The 23,226-nt window shown below is 43.5% G+C and overlaps 1 protein-coding gene across 1 annotated transcript in view; it reads left to right on the plus strand.

The window, feature by feature from the left end:
- Positions 1–23,226, plus strand: part of ATP7B (ATPase copper transporting beta) — an 86,324-nt gene that overhangs the window by 26,753 nt on the left and 36,345 nt on the right. Inside the window, 8 exon segments of the mRNA XM_044286530.1 lie at positions 11,372–12,572; positions 14,134–14,382; positions 16,268–16,431; positions 18,466–18,627; positions 18,995–19,071; positions 19,627–19,801; positions 22,952–23,110; positions 23,112–23,186. Coding sequence (XP_044142465.1) covers positions 11,372–12,572; positions 14,134–14,382; positions 16,268–16,431; positions 18,466–18,627; positions 18,995–19,071; positions 19,627–19,801; positions 22,952–23,110; positions 23,112–23,186 — 2,262 coding nt within the window.

A 23,226-nucleotide genomic window follows, 5' to 3' on the forward strand; every position in this document is an offset into this window, starting at 1 on the left:
TAGAGTAAAGCCTCTATTGACAGTTCCAATATGAAGCCGAAAGCTACGGTAGCTCTTTGAATTGTTTAAGGAGGTACACAGAAGGGGGGTTTGCACCCATGAAAAAATATAAAAAATTAAAAAGCTGCAGACGGTGCTATAACCAGCTAATTGAAAACTTTCTCCATGCCCACCCCTCTTAAAAAGGGGGAAAGGAGGGAGGAGAAACAGGACACCCCGATGGGGTGCTCAAGGGCATAACCTGACAGCGTCTAGAGCATGGCGGGGCATTACTAGGGTAAGGCCCAAGTCCCGGAGAACTCCCGCGTAGCAGGTCCAGGCTGTTTTTCGCTACTTGACCTCGAGGGATCGACAGATGCACCCATGACGCCTAGAAAGAGATCCAACTTTTGTTTGTTGAAGGGAAGGTTATCTCTTATTCTGCCTTGGCTGGACTCCAAAATAAGGTTGCCTCGGCTCTGGTTCACAGATGGGAATTTGCCAGTCTTTCAGTAATGCTTTGCCTTCTTCAAAGGTGCGGATTACATAAGTACAGCCATCCTTGGGAATAAGTAATTTTAAGGGGTATCCCCACTTGTACATTAAGTTGTTCTTGCGTAGAGACAGTGTAATAGGGAGCAATGCGCGGCGTTGCCGCAGGGTAGCTGCAGATAAATCCATGTAGAGGTGAACAGTGTGGTAAGGAGCTGGAAGTTTTCCCATTTTCCTAGCCGCCAGCATCACTGCTTCTTTTGTGGAGAAAAAATGAATGCGAGCTACGGTGTCTCTTGGGATTTCAGGACCCATGTGCTTCGGTTTGTGGCCCTGTGGGCCCTGTCAATAGTTAATTCTTGAGATGATAGCTGAGGCATAAGGGTGATGAGCAACTTCTGCAAGTATGAAGTAAGTTCAGAGCTGGAAACTTCCTCAGGGATCCCACAGAATTTAACGTTGTTTCTACGTGAGCGATCTTCTAGGTTGGCCATTTTCATTTTGATGACTTTCACCTCATCTGCTATATCGTTATGTGCATCTATGACCGCATTCTGAGAGGTAGCAAAGTCTCTTATTTTTTACTCCAAATGTGATACCCTATCGTCTACTGCTTGGACTTTAGCAGATAAAGGGGCGATTAGGGCTGTCAAATCATGATGAATGGATGATTTTAGTGCCAGTAACATCTGCTTCAGAGTACCCTACGATGCAGGTCACTCAGAGGCAGGGAGGGCTATGAAGGTATCCCCATCAGATGGCCCAGGGGCAGAGGGTGTTAAAATAGAACCGACCTGAGTATTCGGATGGTGCTCTGTACGTTGCCGCCGACTCCGCGGGCTGCCTGATGGAGAGGGAATATCCGCGGCGCCATCTTGGATGTGTCCACCGCCGGAGCTTGCGTCTCTAACCTCCTCAGGAGTGAGTGGAAGTGACGGGAAGGTAGGACGGGAGTCGATAAATATATTGGGCTGAGATGAAGGAGAGTTGGGTCCTGGGTTATGCGCCAGTGTTGGAGCGCGTACTGGAGAGGAGGAAGCAGCGCAGTCAGGGCTCCGAGCTCCATCTTGGATCTTCCCTTCTCAAAATACCTCTCCAAGTTTTCTCTGTTTATCCTGGGGAGCATCCTTTTAGATCGGCCCATGGTGTTGGGGGACAGTACAGGAGTACTCTGACCTGTTTTTGGAGGCTGTGGTGGAGGGTTTGCTGGGAAACAGTCGCTGAGGTGCGGGAGCTGTGCTCTCATACAGCCATCACTCTCGGCAGTCAGAGTCATTTATCATATTAGATAAAAAATAAACATCATGGTATCACTGCATTTGAAAAATGTCCAACCTATTAAAATATCATGTTTTATGTCCAGTATGGTGACTGCTGTAAGAATGTGTGAGAATATGGCAAAACAATGCCAAGTGTATTTATTTTTTTATATAAAAGTAATAAAACATAATTAAAACTATGCATTTGGCATTAGTTCTTATCGCAGGGCGAACACTGTAAACACAAAACCCAAAAAACAATGTCAAAATTCCATGTTGTCTATTTCAACCCCAATTTTTTTAGTTTCGCAGTATACTTCATGGAACCACAAATGGTTCCATAAAAAAGTTCAGCTTGTTCTCCTGTTCAGCTTGTTCTCCTCACCCCCCCCCCCCCCAAAAAAAAAAGCCTTCATATGTCTATGCCAATGGAACAATAAACAAAGTTATGGCCCTTGGAAGGTGAGGATGAAAAATCAAAAAGCGTGTTGCTAAAATTGTTGGTCCTAAAGGGGTCAGATTTTGGGACCAACAGAGGATCCTCTGGTACTTTGGTGGGTCAGTCTGACTCTGGATACTGGATGTGTATATACTTGTTAGACATTTTATGGTATTATTAAAGTTTTCAGAAACTATATTATATGTGAAACAATAATTTTATTAAAGGGGTTGTCCAGGATTTTCCTACTAATTGCCTATCCTCAGCTTATCCCATCAATATCTGATCGGCGGGGGTCTGACATTTATTACACTCGCAGATCAACTATTTCATGTTAGCTCCAGCGCTAAAACTACACAGCTTCACTCATTGCGTAGTGGACAGATTTGGCTGCTGCAGCACTGCCCCCATTGATGTGAATGGGAGCAGTGCTGCAGTTACAAGCACCATCCACTAGGCCATGAATAATATATGAATGAGCAACCCCCTTAATTATATATAAAATATAACATATATAATATATAACAGTAGGTATATAAACAATGGCTAGGGATAAAGATAGTGCTAATGAAGCTGCACAAATTAGAACTATTGAATGTAATGTATTAAAAGCACCCCTAGCCCACTTTCAAGCATGTTTCCAAAAGACAGAGTGCACCATTGTGTGATTACTTATCACAGCCAGTCTTGATCTTATGTGAGTGCCATCCCAGAGGAAGGTGAAATCATTGCTGTACTTTATACCCGACAGTAGATGGATAGATCCCGGTTTGACGTCAGCTATTGTAATTATTTCATTGGGAATTTCAATTCTCCACTGTCAATACATTCTCCGAGGAGCCAATTAACACATCTTTAATCACTTCCGAAATCTAAGAAGTATCCTTGTTTTCCCCATCTTCTTATTAAGGTGACGTTCTACCTTATGATTAGTACACACCTGCATTAACCGCAGTTCCTTAGTAAGAATTAATTACAGGACTTACAACATCCAGTCCGCAGTCTATTGACCACATACAGGCTGCTACAAACAGCGCTTGTATTCTGCAGGGCAGTGTCCGGGAATGGAAGGTCCTCCACTTGGAAATGGATTGTTTCTACTAATAACATTATGCACTTGGGGACGGTGTATGTTGCCTATATTTGCATTAAAGAGGTTGTTCCACAAAACACATTCTACATTTTTCAAGCCAACATCTGGATCTGAATACTTTTGTAATTGCATGTAAGGAAAAAATAAGTCACTAAGGTATCCAATAAAATGTATCTGTATAGCCCCACCTGTTTGTTGTTTTTCTTATTTCTCTGTCCACCTAGTGTAGGTGGACGGACATGCTCAGTTCCATCCTTCAACTACTGTTCTACTGTTAGAAACTGTGGCAGTTACAGGAAGAGAAGGTCACACCTCCTGAAAAAGGACGTTCTCCCTGAGCTGCCAGCCTGAAATAACTCTAGCAGAGCAACTTGGGAGATGAATGAGGAGATCTCTGGATGTAGGTGAGGTACAGGGCTGGTTCTAGCTTTGTTAGAAAGAGATTGTCACATAGTATATGATGTCGGATCCTAATTTTCTACATCAGTCATGGCATAACCCCAATAAATTATTAGTTGGTACAAAAATGTGTCAAATTTTGCTCCAAAACTGTTAATGTAGACTTGGTTTGGTGATACACAGGCCAGATGTGGCATTGTGAGTGATTTCTTGGTAGATGAAGGGTAGCCACAAGAAAACCAAAATCTCTGGCAGTTCTCTGCAAGCAGCGTTTTGGTGTTCACCTCCGGAGAGGAATGGAGGCTGATTGGAGGCAAACTGATGCATTCTGAGCGGATCCTTTTACATTCAGAATGCATTAGGGCAAAACTGATCCGTTTCGGACCGCTTGTGAGAGCCCATGACGGATCTCAGAAACGGAAAGCCAAAACACCAGTGTGAAAGTAGCCTAAGCCAGTTCTGTCTACCCTGGTAAGGGGCAATCTCCCCGCAGATGATATACTGGCTTGGCTATAATCGTAAATTATGTCTCAAGGCCTATTTTAAAGGTCAGACTTTGATTTATAGAAGAAAAACTTCCAACTGGTGGCTCCAGAGGCACAGCTTTCTTTTCTGGAAAGGGAGTGAATTTGCATACCTAGTTGGATTTCAATAAATGGGTACCATGTAAAATCTGAGTCTGCCAAAGACAGAGACAGACTTTGCTAGTGGCTAATAGAGAGTAATAGAAAGGGGTCCTGACCATAGGACTCCCCTAAATGGTGTCCTTATACCCTAAAGGGCATATGAGCAAGGGTTGTCTTAATAAGATATCCTCCATAAAAGTCAATTTAGTTAATTCTGCTTGAAATGATAAATCCATGCAGGTTACTAAATAAATAGCATGCTGTATACACAATAGAACAAATGCAAAGCTGTGGGTAAATGATTTGCTTGGGCGGCAGGGCTGGCACCTGGGTTCTGTGTATGTGTAAATACCATCTGAATTTCAATCCTTGGCTATTATATACTTATTCCACTGAAGCAATACATGAAATACCAAATGGAGATTAGTGTAATTTCATACTCATCATACATATTTTCTCAGACATTGACCTGACACATGTAAATACTCTAGCTGGGTGTTACTATGGCTATCCCGATATCCTGTTACTCCATCAATACCTTGTCAGTACTAAACTTTTACCCCCCAAGACTGTCCCAACCAGTGTATTAGGGCATACAATGACTTTTGCTTCATACAGTTATTATTAGATACAAATTTCCACAAAAGAAAGGAAAATAAAATGAAATACTGGTAATGTGCTAATGTATGTTCTAGTTATGTTAATTTGTTTCTCCTATTGATGGCTACCATAGGCAGCCATTTTGGAGGCTGTAGGCAACTGCCTTTTGTCACATACTGCGTTAAAGTATAGAGGTACGTCATTTCTTTGTGGTCACTTCTTCCTCTCCTGTAGTCACACATCTACTTAGTACTTAGTACAAGGGAAGGCACTCCTAAACAGGGACAGGAACACGACAGACACAACCAGGTATTGGGAGACAGGGAAATTTTAAACAAAAAAGTGTTTTAATAGTGAACCTTGATTTAAAGTAACATTTTTACATAATGAAAAAAAAAATTGGAATAATTTTCATAGTAACATCTGCAGCTGTAGTCAGAACTCTGCTGGTTGCTACTGGAAACAGTCGATAGCTTGTTTACAGACACATTGATAAGGCCCAGTTCATACCTGCAAAGAGCCAAGACCAGAAGCCTCAACATAAATGTGAACATAACCTAAAAATTCTCAGTATGGCACTCAGGGCCGGTGCAAGGATTTTTGCCAACACAAACAAAGCTACATTTTGGTGCCCCCCCTCACAGATCACCTGGCCCTGGTCCCACCTGCAGCAGCTGGCTTCTCCTCTGTGTCATCCTGGTATCTTCTCTCTGCTTTAGACAATCGCTGGTTTGATGCACCGGCCCATAAGTCTTATGGGCCGGTGCATCAAACCAGCGATTGTCTGAAGCAGAGAGAAGATACCAGGATGACACAGAGGAGAAGCCAGCTGCTGCAGGCGGGACCAGGGCCAGGTGATCTGCGAGGGGGGGCACCAAAATTCGAACTAACTAAGGATAACTAAGTGTCACGGCTGAGGATGGGGAAAACCCTCAGCCGTGCGATGCTAGAACATGTTATTGGCTGCTCGGCCAGGACGACAGAATTAGGGAGCAGGCCACCTCCTATCGCGTCCCTAACCTGACCCTGACTCCTAACCATATGAGCCAACCCTGATGGTGGGAGGGCTCATACACCGTAACCTAATAGTCCCTGCTAGCCCTCAGGGTGGCCCTGAACTAGGAGCAGGGTAAGAAGAACTGTTCCTTCTGGACACGGAGGAACAGGAGTCTCACTGGCCAAGCTGCAAGGAAAAGGGGTACAAAAACAGACCTATGGATATGGCAGGTGAACTGCACTAGTTCCACCTACCTGCCACAGCCTTGCTGACTGGATCCCTGTGCTGACACGCTGATGTCCACACCATACTTAAATAGACACAGCCAACACACATACACACACAGAAACCCAGATCCATAGCTGCATTAAATAACAAAAGGAATACATCAACTGAACATATAAACATCTATGACCACAAGGGTGGCCCTCACTGGCAGATTGTATAAAGTATGAGGACGACTCCAGCAGACAATGGCTGAAGTACCCCTCTGACTACTGCTCTCAGCAGAGGCTATATAGGCCCAAGTAGCCACACCCACACAGACACACCCAGTGTTCACACACACAGAAGGGAATTAACCCTTCTCACACCAGGGAAGGAAAGACAGCCACTTAAAGGAGAAAGTGCACACATAACTAAAACCCTGTGCACACCAGACATACAAAAGACACACCTAACAAAGATAGGTTGCCAGGTGCAACCGCATGCACATTGCAGCAAGCTGCCTAGCACCAGCTCAGGCTGCTAAACTGCGAAATAACTACATGTTGCCAGCGGCAACCACAAGTGAGGCGACATACTAGCGGCCCTCACCTGTGGTTGAGCAACCAAACCAGACCGCAGGCAACAGCATGCGGATACAGGAGTCACGACCATGGTCGTGATGCTCCCACCCCTCAAAGCCCCCCCACCAAAAAAAAAAAAAGGGGGAAAACTAGTGGGAGATCCATCAAGAGGATAGGAGAAGGGGAATCAGCGTCATAACATGTCGCGTCTCCCCAGGACTGCTGCCGGCCCCTGGAGCAACACACAGGTAACCAGGAGCCGACTGCCAGGCTCCGGAGCAACACACAGGAACCGGAGACCAGCAAAGAAACAGCCCGGGGAGACCGCACTGACGCTGCGTCCACTCTCCACTCACGTCCCCACTCCAGTCGCTGCCAGCAGACACTCCTAACCAGCACGCAGCCGGAACACTAACGGAATGCTGCCAGCAGACGACCAGAGATAGGAACATGGAGAGGGACGAGGGATCACCAACACAGACACGGAAGGTAAGGTGGCGGGGAATAAGCCACCAACCGCGCCGTAAACGGTGATCCCCAAAACGCTCTCCCTCCGGAGAACGCGCATGCACCGCAAAAGAAGATGGCGATGCATGCTGCACCCTCTTTCGAAGGTGTGCAACCGCATACCAAACAAACCACGGTGAACGAATAAAAAGGTAAGGGGACACCAAAACAGGCAACGGGGAAGTAATGGCGGGGAAAAGCCACTCACCGCGCGGCCAGCGTCGAAACCCCCAAAACGCTCTCCCTCCGGAGAACGCGCATGCACCCCACAAACGTATGGCGATGCATGCTGCACCCTCTTCCGAAGGTGGTACCAGGTGAGGAGCCATTGTGGTCATACTGTCACGGCTGAGGATGGGGAAAACCCTCAGCCGTGCGATGCCAGAAGATGTTATTGGCTGCTCGGCCAGGACGACAGAATTAGGGAGCAGGCCACCTCCTATCGCGTCCCTAACCTGACCCTGACTCCTAACCATAAGAGCCAACCCTGATGGTGGGAGGGCTCATACATCGGAACCTAATAGTCCCTGCTAGCCCTCAGGGTGGCCCTGAACTAGGAGCAGGGTAAGACGACCTGTTCCTTCTAGGCACGGAGGAACAGGAGTCTCACTGGCCAAGCTGCAAGGAAAAGGGGTACAAAAACAGACCTATGGATATGGCAGGTGAATTACACTAGTTCCACCTACCTGCCACAGCCTTGCTGACTGGATCCCTGTGCTGACACGCGGATGTCCACACCATACTTAAATGGACACAGCCAACACACATACAAAGGAACCCAGATCCATAGCTGCATTAACCGCCTCCGGACCGCCTAACGCAGGATCGCGGTCCAGAGGCGGCTGTCTCAGGCAGAGTGACGCATCTATGCATCATCTCGCAAGACTTCCTGTGAACGCGCGCACACAGGCGCGCGCGTTCACAGGATCGGAAGGTAAACGAGTGGATCTACAGCCTGCCAGCGGCGATCGTTCGCTGGCAGGCTGTAGATGCGATTTTTTTTAACCACCCCTCTGACTACTGCTCTCAGCAGAGGCTATATAGGCCCAAGTAGCCACACCCACACAGACACACCCAGTGTTCACACACACAGAAGGGAATTAACCCTTCTCACACCAGGGAAGGAAAGACAGCCACTTAAAGGAGAAAGTACACACATAACTAAAACCCTGTGCACACCAGACATACAAAAGACACACCTAACAAAGATAGGTTGCCAGGTGCAACCGCATGCACATTGCAGCAAGCTGCCTAGCACTAGCTCAGGCTGCTAAACTGCGAAATAACTACATGTTGCCCGCGGCAACCACAAGTGAGGCAACATACTAGCGGCCCTCACCTGTGGTTGAACAACCAAACCAGACCGCAGGCAACAGCATGTGCGGATACAGAAGTCACGACCATGACCATGGTCGTGACACTAAGGATAATGCGAAAAAAATATTTTACATTGCACCTCAGGTTAGACTAGCAATCAGACCCCCAGTGTTAATCAGACCTCAGATCAGACCCCCAGTGCCTCAGACCAGCCCCTTATGTCAGCCATAAGCCCCCCATGTCAGCCATCAGCGCATATAAAATGAAAAAAAAAATAACTTACCTCTCCTGCTCCTGGACACCGCTGCTCCTCACCACCAGCGCTCTCTCTCTTCTTCCTGGTTCTTGGCTGTCAGCTGTGAAGGCTGCGCACAGTGAGGTCACATGGTGCGCAGCCCTTTACAGTAGACAACCAAGCGGAGGACCAGGAAGCGGTGAGTACAGATCCTTCACTGCTTCCCGGTCCTCCGGCGCTTCATTAGTATTCGCCCCATAAGGCCCAGGGGTGAAAAATGCAGGGTATTTAAAATAAAAAAATAGTTTAATTTTTCTGCCCCCCCATCTCTGCGCCCTAAGGCAGCCGCTGCCTTATTATAGCACCAGCCCTGATGGCACTATACAAACTGATTTATGTAATGCACGCAATAGATTTGATATTTCTCTCTAACATACTTGACCATAATTCAACTCCTTTGGAAAAATGAATGCCAACTTTATTTACGCTAAAGGTATCTCATTATGCTATATACCCGTATTTTTCGTTTTATTTGCCGCACTTTAATAAATGGCAGTGCGTCTTATAAAGCGAATGGTGCGCTTTTTAAATGTCTGACACTGATACATCACCGTCCGCTATGCTGCACAGCGCAGCCTGCGATGTATCAGCGGGGAGGAAGGAGGGGCAGGAGGCCGGCAACTGCTGTTTCACTCATGGGGGGGCCTGGTGCAGTCACTGTACTCCATTACACCGTGCCCCGCTCACAGCAGTTTTCATATGTAAAGTCCATTCATGTAATTTTCAAGCAGTGGCTCTGCTTTAAACTAGCGCAATCCTCTGTAGTAGTACTCACTATCCAAGCGGCAGGCAGGCAGCGTAACATCACTCACTCATTCACGCAGCTGGCAGGAGCGTGACTGACTGAGTGACGTCATGCACCAGCCGGACCTCTGCTTTGATAGTGAGTACTATTACAGAAGAAAGCAGAGCCATTGCTGGAGCATTACATAAAAAGATTTTACATATAAAGACTGCTGTGAGTGGGCTTGGTTGTGTAATGGGGGTCACTATTCACACAGGGACAATATACTGTGACACATATGATACTGTGACCAGCATAAGATCATCTTATGCTGGTCATAGTGTCATATGTGTCACAGTATATTGTCCCTGTATGAATAGTGACCCCCATTACATAAGATGCTATATGTGTGTCATCCACACATCCCCCCCATAGCAGTGTATCATCCACACATCCCCCATAACAGTGTCATCCACACATCCCCCATAGCAGTGTTCTCACAGATCTCCCCATAACTGTGTATAATCTACAGACCCCCCCATAACAGTGTCATCCACAGATACCCCATAACAGTGTCATCCACACATCCCCCATAACAGTGTCATCCACAGACCACCATTAGTTTAAAACCCACCAAAAGCACACCTTTTTTGTTTAAAATATTTATTTTTCTCCTCAAAAATCTAGGTGTGTCTTATCAGGTGCGTCTTATAAAGCAAAAAATACAGTAACTTATTGCATGATTCTTCTGTTGATCCTTTTCTTTACATAAAAACACACTGGGAACATGACCTAGGGGAACCATTTTTCATTGCAGCTTCCAAATTATCTAGGTGTATTAAAGGGGTTATCCGATTTCAGAAACATCCCCTCCCCCCCTATGTGCCAGGCCCCTCACAGGTAATATACTTACCCTGCTCCTGGCGGCGCTCCTGGTCCCCGCACCGCCGCTGCTGCTTCTCCCTGCACACCAATGAAAACATCCGGTGTCGGAGGGGAGCAGGCAATGGCGGACGGGGACGACCCTCCCTAGCATCACCCGCAATGTTTTCATTGGTGTGCAGGGAGAAGCAGCAGTGGCGGTGTGGGGACCAGGAGCGCAGCGGGGAGCGGGGTAAGTATATTACCCGTAAGGGGCCCGGCACATGGGGGGGGGGGGTTGTTTCTGAAATCGGATAACCTATTTAAATCACCTAATCAGATTGCGCCAAAAAGTTATACAAATGGAACACTAATTAGATAAAGTTTTCCCCAACACGTCCTCCCAGTGTGGGAGATTTGATTCAGATGAAGGCACTGTTCTTGAGCTATAGTGGAACTGTAGATAAATCACTAAACCTCTGTGAACAAATGTTTTCCTTTCATCTAAGATTTATGAGTACCATATACAACTCTTTACTTGTCCTCGTCCTACAGTCAACATTAACAACTTCCCCTCTACTCAACACACACTGGTTAGCCATGTTTCTATAGTCACCAAACTAAGAACTGCCTCCTTGTCTAAGGACAAACACACTCACTTCATCCAGGATATAATTAAATTGTTTCTCCTAGATTTAAGTATTGATTATCTAAATCAGGATCAGCAAACATGTATTTGCAAAGTTTGTCAACTATGTATGTAGATTTATGCTTTAAGGAAGATCCTAATTTTATAAGTAATTGCTTGTTCCATTACTTCATCATGGTGGTTGAGTGGTAAATTATCAGGATAACTCAAATAGCTGTAGAGCATCTACATCTTCTCTGTTAATGTACTAGTTGATTTTTGTGCTCAAAGACTTGTCACTTTCTTTTGTCAAAGCCATTGGTATGGTTATACGATGATAATAATATCTATTGCAATGTCTTTCTAGGCTTCTCAAAGCTATGGCATTCCTAGGACAAGCCATACACCACCACCAAGAAAGTCAAGATTTGCTTTTGACAACAGAGGCTATGAAGGTAGCCTAAAGGACCTCACCTACTCAAACCCTGATGTTAGTTCTGTTGTGGTGGGAATTATAGGTATGACCTGCCAGTCTTGTGTCCAATCCATTGACGGAAGGATCTCAAAGATACCAGGTGTAGTCAGAATAAAGGTTTACCTTGATCAAGGCAATGCTACAGTATGTTACATACCTTCTGAAATAACCCCTCAGAAGATTTGTGAGGAAATTGAAGATATGGGCTTTGTTGCCCACTTACAAGAATGCAACGAACTTTCAACATCTCTAAAAGACATTCATTATAAAGAGGATGTGGTAAAAATCAAGATCGAGGGTATGACGTTTCAGTCATGCGTCAACACAATTGAGGGAAAAATTGGAAAAATTCAAGGAGTTGAAAAAATAAAGGTTTCTCTCACAAACCAGGAAGCAATGATTGTTTACTGTCCACAGTATATCCAGCCAGAAGATCTACAAAAACAGATAGATGGTATGGGGTTTGTGGCTTCGGTCAAAAGCAAACCAGATCCATCGAAGCTCGGAACAATTAACATAGAACGTTTAAAAAGTATCTCTAGAGACCTCAAGCTTACGAATACTGGTGGAAGTACAGAAAACACAAAGACAAGAACTATTCATATAGAAGGAATGCATTGTAAATCATGTGTGCACAACATAGAGGGCTCCATTTCTGAACTCCCTGGTGTTCAGGATATTAAAGTCTCTCTTGAAAACAAAAATGCTGTGATATCTTTTATTGGGGGCATTACTAGCCTATTGACATTAAAAGAAGCCATTGAAGCACTTCCACCAGGACATTTTAAGGTTACCCTCCCAGCAGATGATGAACAAAGTCCTGCATCAAGATTAAAAACAACCCTTCATTCATCCACTAAACAAAGCCAAAGGACCACCACAAAGACAGCTCTCATCAGTATTGGAGGAATGACTTGTGGGTCATGCGTGTCAACGATTGAAAACACGATCTCTCAAAGAAAGGGAGTACAATCCATATCAGTGTCATTACCTGAAGGGATGGGAACAGTTCTCTATATTCAGACAGAAACAAACTCTGAGGAAATACGAGCGGCTATAGCAGACATGGGATTTGACGCTACTATGATTTCTGGTATGTACTTTTTATTACTTATTTTAGCGCCACATTAGTGAACTATAATTGTATTTTTAATTATTTCTAATTGACTGGCTTTTCTAGCAGCTTCATCGGAATGGGGATATACTATATTCTTTAGATTATAATAAACATTGGACCATGGCTCCACCAGACCCCCCCTGTCTTCAGTTTATAAGGCATCTTCTCAGTCTTATATTCTGAAAATATTCTTTTGTTACTAATGCTCTGGTACCGTGACGCCTAAAATTATAGATAATTGTATGTACATTGAGGTCACCGCTCACCCTGCCTGGTGGTCCAGACCCGCTTCCCACTGTCCTCTTCTAGGTGAGCCCAGACACAGAGTCTGCTCTGTCCCTCCCTGCAGGCTGCGGCCTGCTTGCTGGTTGGCCTCTCCTCCTGTGCCCGTCGGTCACGCTTGGTCTCTCCCTCCAGCTCTGAAAGGGCCAGCACGCACACCTTAACCATTACCAATCTTCGCCAATGACTGGCAATCCTAGGATACTTAAGACACTTTCACTTGTCGGAAGGTGCCTAAGAAATAAGGTTCCTTAGCTTGGTAAATTTCCTGCCTAGGTGTTATTTTCTGTTGTCTGCCCATGTACTGACCTCTGCCTGTTTACCATATTCTGACCCTATATGCTGCCCGCCCTGACCTCAGATTCATTCTCGTATTGCATGTACTCTGCCAGCCCTGAGCATGATTCAGAATGACACCTCGGTGCCATGCATCTGTGGGTTAGCTGTTAACCACACATAGACTACTCCAGGAGGAAGTGGTCTGGTGGCACCCCTGCAGCAAATTCCCTGTATAGGGGATAAAGGGTGAATACTAGGGGACTGCCAGGATGAGGACTTTAGGATTAGCTCTAAGTAAAATCTGTTGGTTAACCTAGCGGTTCCTCACCCACTGCCATAACAACTCTATTTTAACATTCAGTGGGTCCTAGCTATAAGCTATAATTTGTCTCCATGGGAAACCCCTTTAAACTTTGCATATTGTACTTATTATAAATTACTTCGATTCAGAATGATTTTAAGAATGGAATGAAGCCATAGAAAGAGCCAGCAATTGGTCTGGGGGAGTACTAAAAGAGCCAAGAAATGTCTTTCCCACTGAAGACAAAACAATACTATCACAATTATTACTGTACTTTTACAGGGTCCTGGTTTGTCTGAGCAGGACCATAAAGACAGGACCTTGACTAGCCGGCTCTCATTATTTTTATTTTCCTCCCTATTTCTACTTTCTCTTCTAAATACCTCAAACTTCTCTAGATGTCTTGTTTTGCTTATAACATTCCTTATAACATTCAGCCCTTGGATGTTGAATATGTCAAATAGGCATTATTCAAGTTGAAAGAGTGTGGCTAATGTTCATTCACGATTACCATCTTATTCTTCTTCCAAAAATGTGGGCACCATAAAAACAGGAATATTCATGAACCCCATTATACTGTGGTTGTGCGAATAGTGTTAAAATATTTTAGACCTATTTATGGTTTTGTAATGAATGGATGTGACAAATATAAATGATAAATGTATGTACTTGTAGATTCCCCGCGGACCGTCAGTAGCAATCATTTAAGTTCTACATCACCTGATGTTAGGCAGAAGCTACCAGAGACAACCAAGAATCAAAATCTCAATCAAGATTACATTGTAGATGTTCTCCCTAAGAAGCCTTACCCAGACATCCCTATGATGAAAAATACTACACCCCAGAAATGCATCTTACAAGTCACTGGGATGACATGTGCCTCATGTGTCTCCAACATTGAGAGGAACTTGAAGAAGAAAGACGGTATCTATTTTGTGTTGGAATTTATTATTTTAGCTTGCTCATCATGGCCTCCGCCGTTTCCTCATTAGTTTTATATTTTACAGTCACACAATAACCAAAATAAATTATAGGCTGAAAAAGCCATGTACACATCCAACATATCACCCTTTATATGTAAAGCGCAGTTCTTCCAAATGGCCATATCCTAAAGTCCCTAGTAATAGTACTATTAATCTACTGTTTAAATTGTGAATCATGGATGTTGTACTACAGGGTAAAGTGTGCCGAAATCAAGCTCAAATTGAGTTTCATCCATGAATTAAAGGGCATCTGTCAGCAGTTTTGTACCTATGACACTTGTTGACCTGTTACATGTGTGCTTGGCAGCTGAAGACATCTGTGTTGATACCATGTTAATATGAGCCAACATTGCTGATAAAAATGAAATTTTAATATATGCAAATGAGCCTCTAGGAGCAACGGGGGCGTTGCCGTTACTCCTAGAGGCTCTGTTCTCTCTGCAACTGCTGCGCCTTCTGCAATTGACAGGGCCAGGCAGTGTAAACGTGATCATGCCTGGCCCTGTCAATCAAAGTGTAGAGGACATGGCAGTTGCAGAGAGAGCAGAGCCTCCAGGTGTAATGGCAACGCCCCTGTTGGCTCTCCAAAAACTACTTGATACATTGCTTCTTGTGGCTGGCTGGATAGCAGACTCAAAGGACAACACTGTTCATATACTATCCACATTACTATCTGGTTCAAATTATTTTGCCCATCGTGTATGTATTGAAGCAAGCATGACCTTATCAATGTATGTATCTTAAAGAGCATCTGCTATCTCTCATGTCTGGTTTTTGGAAATTTTATTCTCTATAAAATAATAATTCTGGTGAACCATTTCTTCGAAATCAGTGTTGTACAATTTCTCTGTTATTCCTCCTAGAAATTTATCAATAAATTGAGAACTGGGTGTTACCATTCTTCTTGTGAAAGGGGTGTGTTCCTTCTCAGGCTGTCACAGTCAGTACTGATTGGACACTGTCAAGGTGTACAGGGACACACCCCAAACTGGTAACACCCAGTTGCCAATTTATTCCTACATTTCTAAGAGGAACAGCACAATGCAGAATTGTAAGAAAAATATTCCTCCAGAATTGTTATTTGATGGGAAATACAAGTATTTACTAAAACCATTCACATCGGGAGAAGTGACAAATCTCTTCAACACATCTCTTAATGAGATCTACAACTTTATTTAAAAAAATCTGTGGTTCCATCAATTCAGCGTTCATATCTAGAACAACTGCGACGTCATGGACAGTATGGATAATTACTAAAGGCTGGCATTTCATGGGTAAAATGTCCGCTAGAGTCAGAGGCTGCAAATTTATTAAAAGGTGCACATTTGTTGCATCTTGTACTGTCTGTGCGCCACAAGCTGAAATCTGCTCCAGCTACGAGCCGGCCTAGATTACAATATGATATATGCAGTTTTCCTACATAAAGTATTGTAAATGTGTCAGGCCAAGGTGGCTTTGCACTTCTGCTAAGCTCTGGCAAGAGCCAAGTTTTGTATAAAATTCATTTTTTTGTAAAAATTTGCGACTTTTGTTTTAAAGAGAATGTTATAAAACTTTTAAAATAATAAATGTACCCCAATGAGTTGCTCTTTTGCAACATGGATTGATGTATTGCAGATCCAAGTCCCAGAGCAGTGGTCTCCAACCTGTGGCTCTCCAGCAGTTGGGCAACTGGTGTATGCTGGGAGCCGCAGCTACAGCATTGCATGGTGGAGACCATTATCCTAGAGGTTCTTTGCCTTTTATTTGTCATTGAAATTACATTTTTTATATCATTTTGTGACTGGTCGGGGGATAGCATTTATTCATTAGGTGTCCCTCTACAGGTATTATATCAGTGCTTGTCGCACTTATGGCTGGTAAAGCAGAGGTCAAATACATAGCAGATAAGATTGAACCAACGGAAATTGCACAACTTATTGAAAACCTGGGCTTTGGAGCTGTTGTCTTAGAAGATTGTACGGCTACCCATGGCAGCATTGAGCTGGTTGTGAGTATATAAGTAAAGTATTGTCTGATCACTCATTTTTCTTACACTACAGGGGCTGGACAAAAAGCGGTCAGGGATGGTATAGATAGGTCACATGGAGGATGAAGCTATGGTAACGTTGGCCATACATAGCCCATTTTGAAATGATCCAATTAGAGTTCTGATGAATTTCACCATTATACAGGCTTTCATTGGAAATTGGAAATAATAGTTATTAATGTCCAGATTAATTGTATGGACAGCTACAGATGAAACCAGAAGTTTACATACACTATATATAAAATACACATATGCATGCTTGTCTAAATATCTGACATGAAATCAGAACAAACCTTTCCTGTTTTTGGTCAATTAGGATTACCATAATTATTATTATTTGCAAAATGCCAGAATAATGAGAGAGAGAGGATGTTTTAAGGCACTCTTATTACTTTCTGCAATGTCAAAAGTTTCCATACACTAAGATTACTATGCCTTTAAACAATTCTGGACTGCCCATATAATCATGTCATGTGTTTGGAAGCTTCTGTTAGTTTGTTGGTAACATCTGAGTTAATTAGAGACAAGCCCGTGGATGTATGTAAATGCACACCTGAAACACACCGCTTCTTTGTGTAGCATCATGAGAAAGTCTAAAGAAATCAGCCAAGATATCATGAAGAGCATTGTGGACTTGCACAAGTCTGGCTCAACTTTGGGTGCAATTTCAGGATACCTGAAGGCGCCTCGTTCATCTGTACAAACAATTATACGCAAGTACAAACAAGATGGGAATGTCCAGCCATCATACCGCTCAGGAAGGAGACGGGTTCTGTGTCCCAAAGATGAACCTGCTTTGGTCCGAGACGTGCATATCAATCCAAGAAGAAAAGCAAAAGACCTTGTGCAGATGATGGCGGAAGCTGGTAAGATTGTGTCAATATCCACAGTGAAACGAGTACTGTATCAACATGGGCTGAAAGGCCACTCTGCCAGTAAGAAGCCAATTACTCCAAAAGAAACATAAAAAAGACAGATTAATGTTTGCAAATGCACACAGGAACAAAGACCTACATTTTTGGAGACATGTCCTGTGGTCTGACGAAACTAAAATTGAACTTTTTGGCCATAATGACCATCATTACGTTTGGAGGAAAAAAGGGAGAAGCTTGGAAGCCTAAGAACACCATCCCAACTGTGAAACACGGGGGTGGCAGCATCATATTGTGGGGTTGTTATGCTGCAGGAGGGACTGGTGCACTTCACAAAATAGATGGCATCATGAGGAAAGAATATTATGTGGAAATACTGGAGCAACATCTCAAGATTTCAGCCAGGAAGTTAAAGCTTGGGCGAAAATGGGTCTTCCAAATGGACAACGACCCAGGAGCATACTGCTAAACTGGTTACAAAGTGGCTTAAGGATAACAAAGTCAATGTTTTGGCGTGGCCATCACAAAGCCCTGATCTCAATTCTATTGAAAATTTATGGGCAAAGCTGAAAAGGCAGGTGCGAGCAAGGCGACCAACAAACATGGCTCAGTTACACCAGTTTTGTCAGGAGGAATGGGCCCAAATTCCAACCAACTATTGTGAGAAGCTTGTGGAAGGATATCCAAAACGTCATACAGTTTAAGGGCAATGGTACCAAATACTAATGAAATATATGTAAACTTTTGACTTTGCAGAAAGTAATAAAAATGCCTTGAAACATTCTCTCTCTCTCATTATTCTGGCATTTGGCAAATAATAATATGGTAATCCTAATTGACTAAAAACAGGAAAGGTTTATTCTGATTTCATGTCAGATATTGAGAAAAGCATGCATATGTGTCTTTTTATATAGTGTATGTAAACTTCTGGTTTCAACCGTATGTCGACAAGGAGATGAACAAGGGGGTCACCTAACCTCTATTTGAGTTGGTAGGCATGGCCAGCACCCAGTTTCAGACAGTACTACTTATTTTGCAGTAAGGAGATTTTCATCCCAAATGTTTCATAGTTTGAGGAACAGTATTCTTTGCATTTCCATCTTTATGTCTTGACTGTCTATAGATTACAGGGATGACATGTGCCTCATGCGTTCACAATATTGAATCACGGCTCATGAGAACGCCAGGTATTCTACACGCCTCTGTGGCTCTTGCCACCTGCAAAGCTCAAGTCAAGTTTGATACTGAAATAGTTGGTCCTCGAGACATCATGCAAATCATTGAGGTAAAGTAAATAGAATCATTGAGAGACAAATAGTCCCAGATCAGCATCCATATTACTGTGCCCTCAAAAACATAAAAGATGAACTACTATGGGTACACCACTACTCAATGTTTCTTCTCTTGGTTGGGGGAATTGTGAGTTTCTTCGTGTGATTTACACATATATAACTGGAAATCTGTGATCCTTACTAATTTCTTACTTATTCTTAATTGCATCATCTACATAGTGGCCAATGATTTAAGCTTCTAAAGTGGCTAATGGGAGCTCAAATTGAATATGATCATAGGAAAGACTAATGGCAGCTGGAGGACGGACTGTTGGCCACTTGTCTTGTTTCATGTGATAACATCTCATATTCTATTAACAGGGGATTGGTTTTCAAGCTTCTTTACCTAAAAGAGATCCATCAGCTAACAACCTGGACCACAAAGAAGAAATAAGACAGTACGTATGAAATATATGAATAAACCCTGCATATTGCTGGATTGAATAAAAAAAAATATACAAAAAAATGACAGTCCACGCCTCTACCTGTATGTTCAAAATGCAGTGGTGGAACGACTGGACATGAAGGACATCTGTTTAATGACAGGAGATCAAACTTTTCGGGTCATCTCTGGCATTGATGGATATAGATACATGGACCAAAGTAGTAAGGTTGAATCCTATACTGGTTACTACACGTTGCAGCACCAAACTGGCACATTCATCAGGTATCCTTGATGAAGACGATGGTTTGGTATCGCAAAGTTGTTAACTTAGGTACTAATGGTGTGTCTACAATGGATATTCCTAATAGTGAAAAAGAGGTCTTTCATTTTCCAAAATTGTATTAATTTCAAGGGGGCTAAAGATTTTCTTAACCCTTCATAGGCAGATTCAGTTTTGGCTGAGTAGTGACATGAAGCGCTCTGATTACTGTTACTAAGCTGAAAGCGGAGTCACTGACTAACACTTCATTCTTCTTGAATAGTAATTTAAAATGCATTTGAATCACAGGTGGAGAAAGTCCTTCCTGTTCAACCTCATATTTGGCATCCCTGTCATCTGCATCATGGTCTACATGTTAATTGCCCACAATAAACACCACGGACAGTCAGTGCTGGACAGAAACATCTTCCCTGGTTTATCTATAATGAACCTCCTTTTCTTCATACTTTGCACCTTAGTCCAGGTATGTGCAGAAGACATTTCACTTGTAACCTGTCTTATAAATTATTATAAATGGGAGGCGGATCGTCAATTTTATACATTGCTGAAAACCAGGATTTCCTAACACAAAATCTGACATGCACTTTAGCATTTATAGTCAGGGTTTACTAAAACTCTTGCATGTGATTAGAAAAAAATTATTTCACAAGGTAAATTAAGAGAAAAAAAAAGCCCTTAAAGGGGTTTTTCGGGAATTATTTAAAATGGCCGTCAGCAACCTGTCCTAGAACATGAGCTGGACGGGTTGCCACGACTTGAAGAGCTGCTTATGAGCACTACATATTACACTTTGGTGCTTGCATATGCTACACATTGGTTATTGTTCCTGTCAGGCTGCTCAGCCATGATGGCATATCATAGGCAGGATCGCATCATTACCATCTATTGTAGAGCAATGTAGGGTATAGTGTGGCCCCGCACCGTCAGCCCCCTAGGCAGCTCTGCAAGTGGGGGCAACCAGTCCTACTCACCTTCTAGGACAGGTTGCTGGCGGCCATTTTACATCATTCCATGGAGAAACTCTTTAAAGAAACTGGTTACAGTCTAAGGCCTTATTCGCACAGTCAGTGTTTGGTCAGTGATTTCCATCAGTGATTTTGAGCCAAAACCAAGTGCGGGTCCAAAACACAGAACCGGTGCAGATCTTTCCCTTCTACCTTATGTCTGTGTAGGATCCACTCCTGGTTTTGGCTCACAATCACTGATGGAAATCACTGACCAAACACTGACTGTGTGAATGAAGCCTAAAGCTAATGCTTGTGCATACTTCCATTAGCTTTGATATGAAAGCCAAGAGATTTCTTAGGCTGTGTTCACTCTGCATTCAGTGTCTATACTCCAGCGGGTGAGACAATATCACAATTTATATATATTAATGTATAGCCCGTAAGTATGTGCCAATGTGTCATACTTTTTGCAGATGTCTGCCATTATTTAAAAAAATAATTTTTTTTTAATTTTTTTTTGCTAGATGCCCTAGTATTGGAAAGCATAGCCAAATAGGCTTTCTCATACAGCGGGCAGAAATATTTAGCGATGTCTACTCCAGACATGAAACCCGAATGTATGCATCTGTCTGCCATCCACTTGCATATGTCTGCCATTTACCCTCGGTGTTGAAAATGTATGTACGGCATATGTCTTCTACTGGGATGTGAATTATTTTTCCGTACAGCTGGAAGACATCTTTTGCCGTACGTCTGATTTATTATAGGGTATGGATATGATTGGAATTTTACTATTTGGTTTTGCCCATTTGAGTATGACCCAGAGAACTGACGGCTAACTTCCCAAGCCATCGTATGACGTTGGCATACCGCAGTGTGATGACCTATACCATTGTGTAGCATTTATAACATAACGTTCAAATATCCTCTTCCTGTTCTAATTGCTCTTTACCTCCATTCTTTCAAGGTTTCGCAGGAAATCCTAGGCAGGGGTCCTACTGCCATTACATGTAGTATATTACTACATACAGTACATGTCTTATAAGTGCAGGATCTTTAGGATTTAGTTGATATATATTTCTGTATGTCATGATTATTGTATGGTAACTTTATGTTTTGTAAATGTGAATGCACAGTTCATGCTGGGAAATGTAATAAGAATACAAAGGCATAGTCTGGTCAGCAGAAGATTTCCGTGTCCATTGTTCCTTTATTTTTCTTGCAACGTGAGGTATTTTTACTGGTATTTGAAGTGACCTGGGAATATCTGTGACCTGTAGAAAAATCCTGGACCTGGGTCAGACAGCCTGTGCGGCCCCCACAGGGGTCATACTGCACATTCAAAAAGGCTTTAAAGGGGTTCTCCAAGATTGTAGTATTGATGACCTGTCTTTAGAATAAGGTGGGGGTCAAACTCCTGGAACCCCCCAGCGATCAGCAGTTTTTTTATGCTGGTGGGTTCTAACATGCCAATGAGTCCTAATATTCATGAGCTGAGGGCTCTGCCCGCCCTCCTGCCGCTGATTGACAGTGGGGTGGGGAGTGCCAGGAGCTCAGGAATATTAGGACTCATCAGCATGCGCTGGAGCTGTTCAGTAAAAGATTTTAGCAAAATGGTTAGCTCAATTAAAGAAAGTGACCCAAGATTTTATTAAAGGGGTTGTCTCATATTGGACATTGGGGGCATATTACTAGAAAAGGTGCGGGTCCCACTTCTGGAACTATTCTTAGAACGGAGCCTGCAAAGTGACGGAGGGTGCACCATGCATGCGCGGCCACCCTCCATTCATTTATATGGGAGAGATGAAAATAGCTGAGCGCTGGCTCGGTGATTTCCATTAGCCCCATAGAAGTGAATGGAGCAGCGCGCTTTCCATTCATTTCAATGGGACTTCCGAAAATACCCGAGCGCACCGCGTGGCTATTTTCGGCACACCTAAAGAAATAAATGAAGGGCGGCTGCGCATGCCATCACTTTGCGGGCTCCATTCTAAGAATAGGTGTCCAAGATGAGACACTTTTAAGGGGATTTCTAACTGGGTTATGTTGCTCTTAGGTAGGACACCATAAAACTGGTGACAAAGTCCCTTTAAATGGGCTGCAGCGCCGTACACAGGATAGTGGCTGTGAATGGTATTGCAGCAAAGGTACACTATGGTAGTGCAGTGGCAGCAAGGTTATCATGAAGACCATTCTGTGAGAAGCAAAGGAGGTCGGAGATTAAATGTGGATAGTTCTATCTTCCATGGCCATATTACGGATCCATATAGGACTCGAGGAAGTGCATAAGATCTCTACTGTATCTCTGTATGCTCCTGATTTCATCTATATTTGTATGGAATCAGACAGAGAAAAAACCATAGCATGCTCCATCAGACTCCGTAAGTAGAGAGCAATTCTCAACCTAGAAGCATTGATTGTAAGGGATCAGACTCCATACATATTGCACCTGATGGATCCTGTAGGACAGTATACGGAGTCCAGGCAGCCATGTGCATACATTCTCACTCTCATTGAAAACCAGGGGGCCCGATATTGATCCGGCACAGGAGCCCTCTACTGTCTGTCCTCCTCTGCATTGTGCTCCTATCACTTCTCGATGACTTCTGATGACCACATAATTCACACCGCATATTACGGTGCTGCTTTCTGTCTTTTATTCACAGTCCTTTGGAGGGTGGTACTTCTATGTCCAGGCGTACAAGTCTCTGAAACACAAATCCACCAATATGGATGTACTAATTGTCCTGGCTACCACCATCGCCTATATTTACTCGGTGGTTATCCTGATTGTGGCCATGGCGGAGAAGTCTGAGCAGAGCCCTGGAGACGTTTTTTGATACACCCCCCATGCTGTTCATGTTCATTGCCCTGGGGAGATGGCTGGAACACATAGCAAAGGTAACTGTACTAGATTGGTCCCTGTGGGGATCTCCAGGAA

The sequence above is a fragment of the Bufo gargarizans genome, chromosome 3 (assembly GCF_014858855.1).
Source record: "Bufo gargarizans isolate SCDJY-AF-19 chromosome 3, ASM1485885v1, whole genome shotgun sequence".
NCBI classification, from domain to species: domain Eukaryota; kingdom Metazoa; phylum Chordata; class Amphibia; order Anura; family Bufonidae; genus Bufo; species Bufo gargarizans.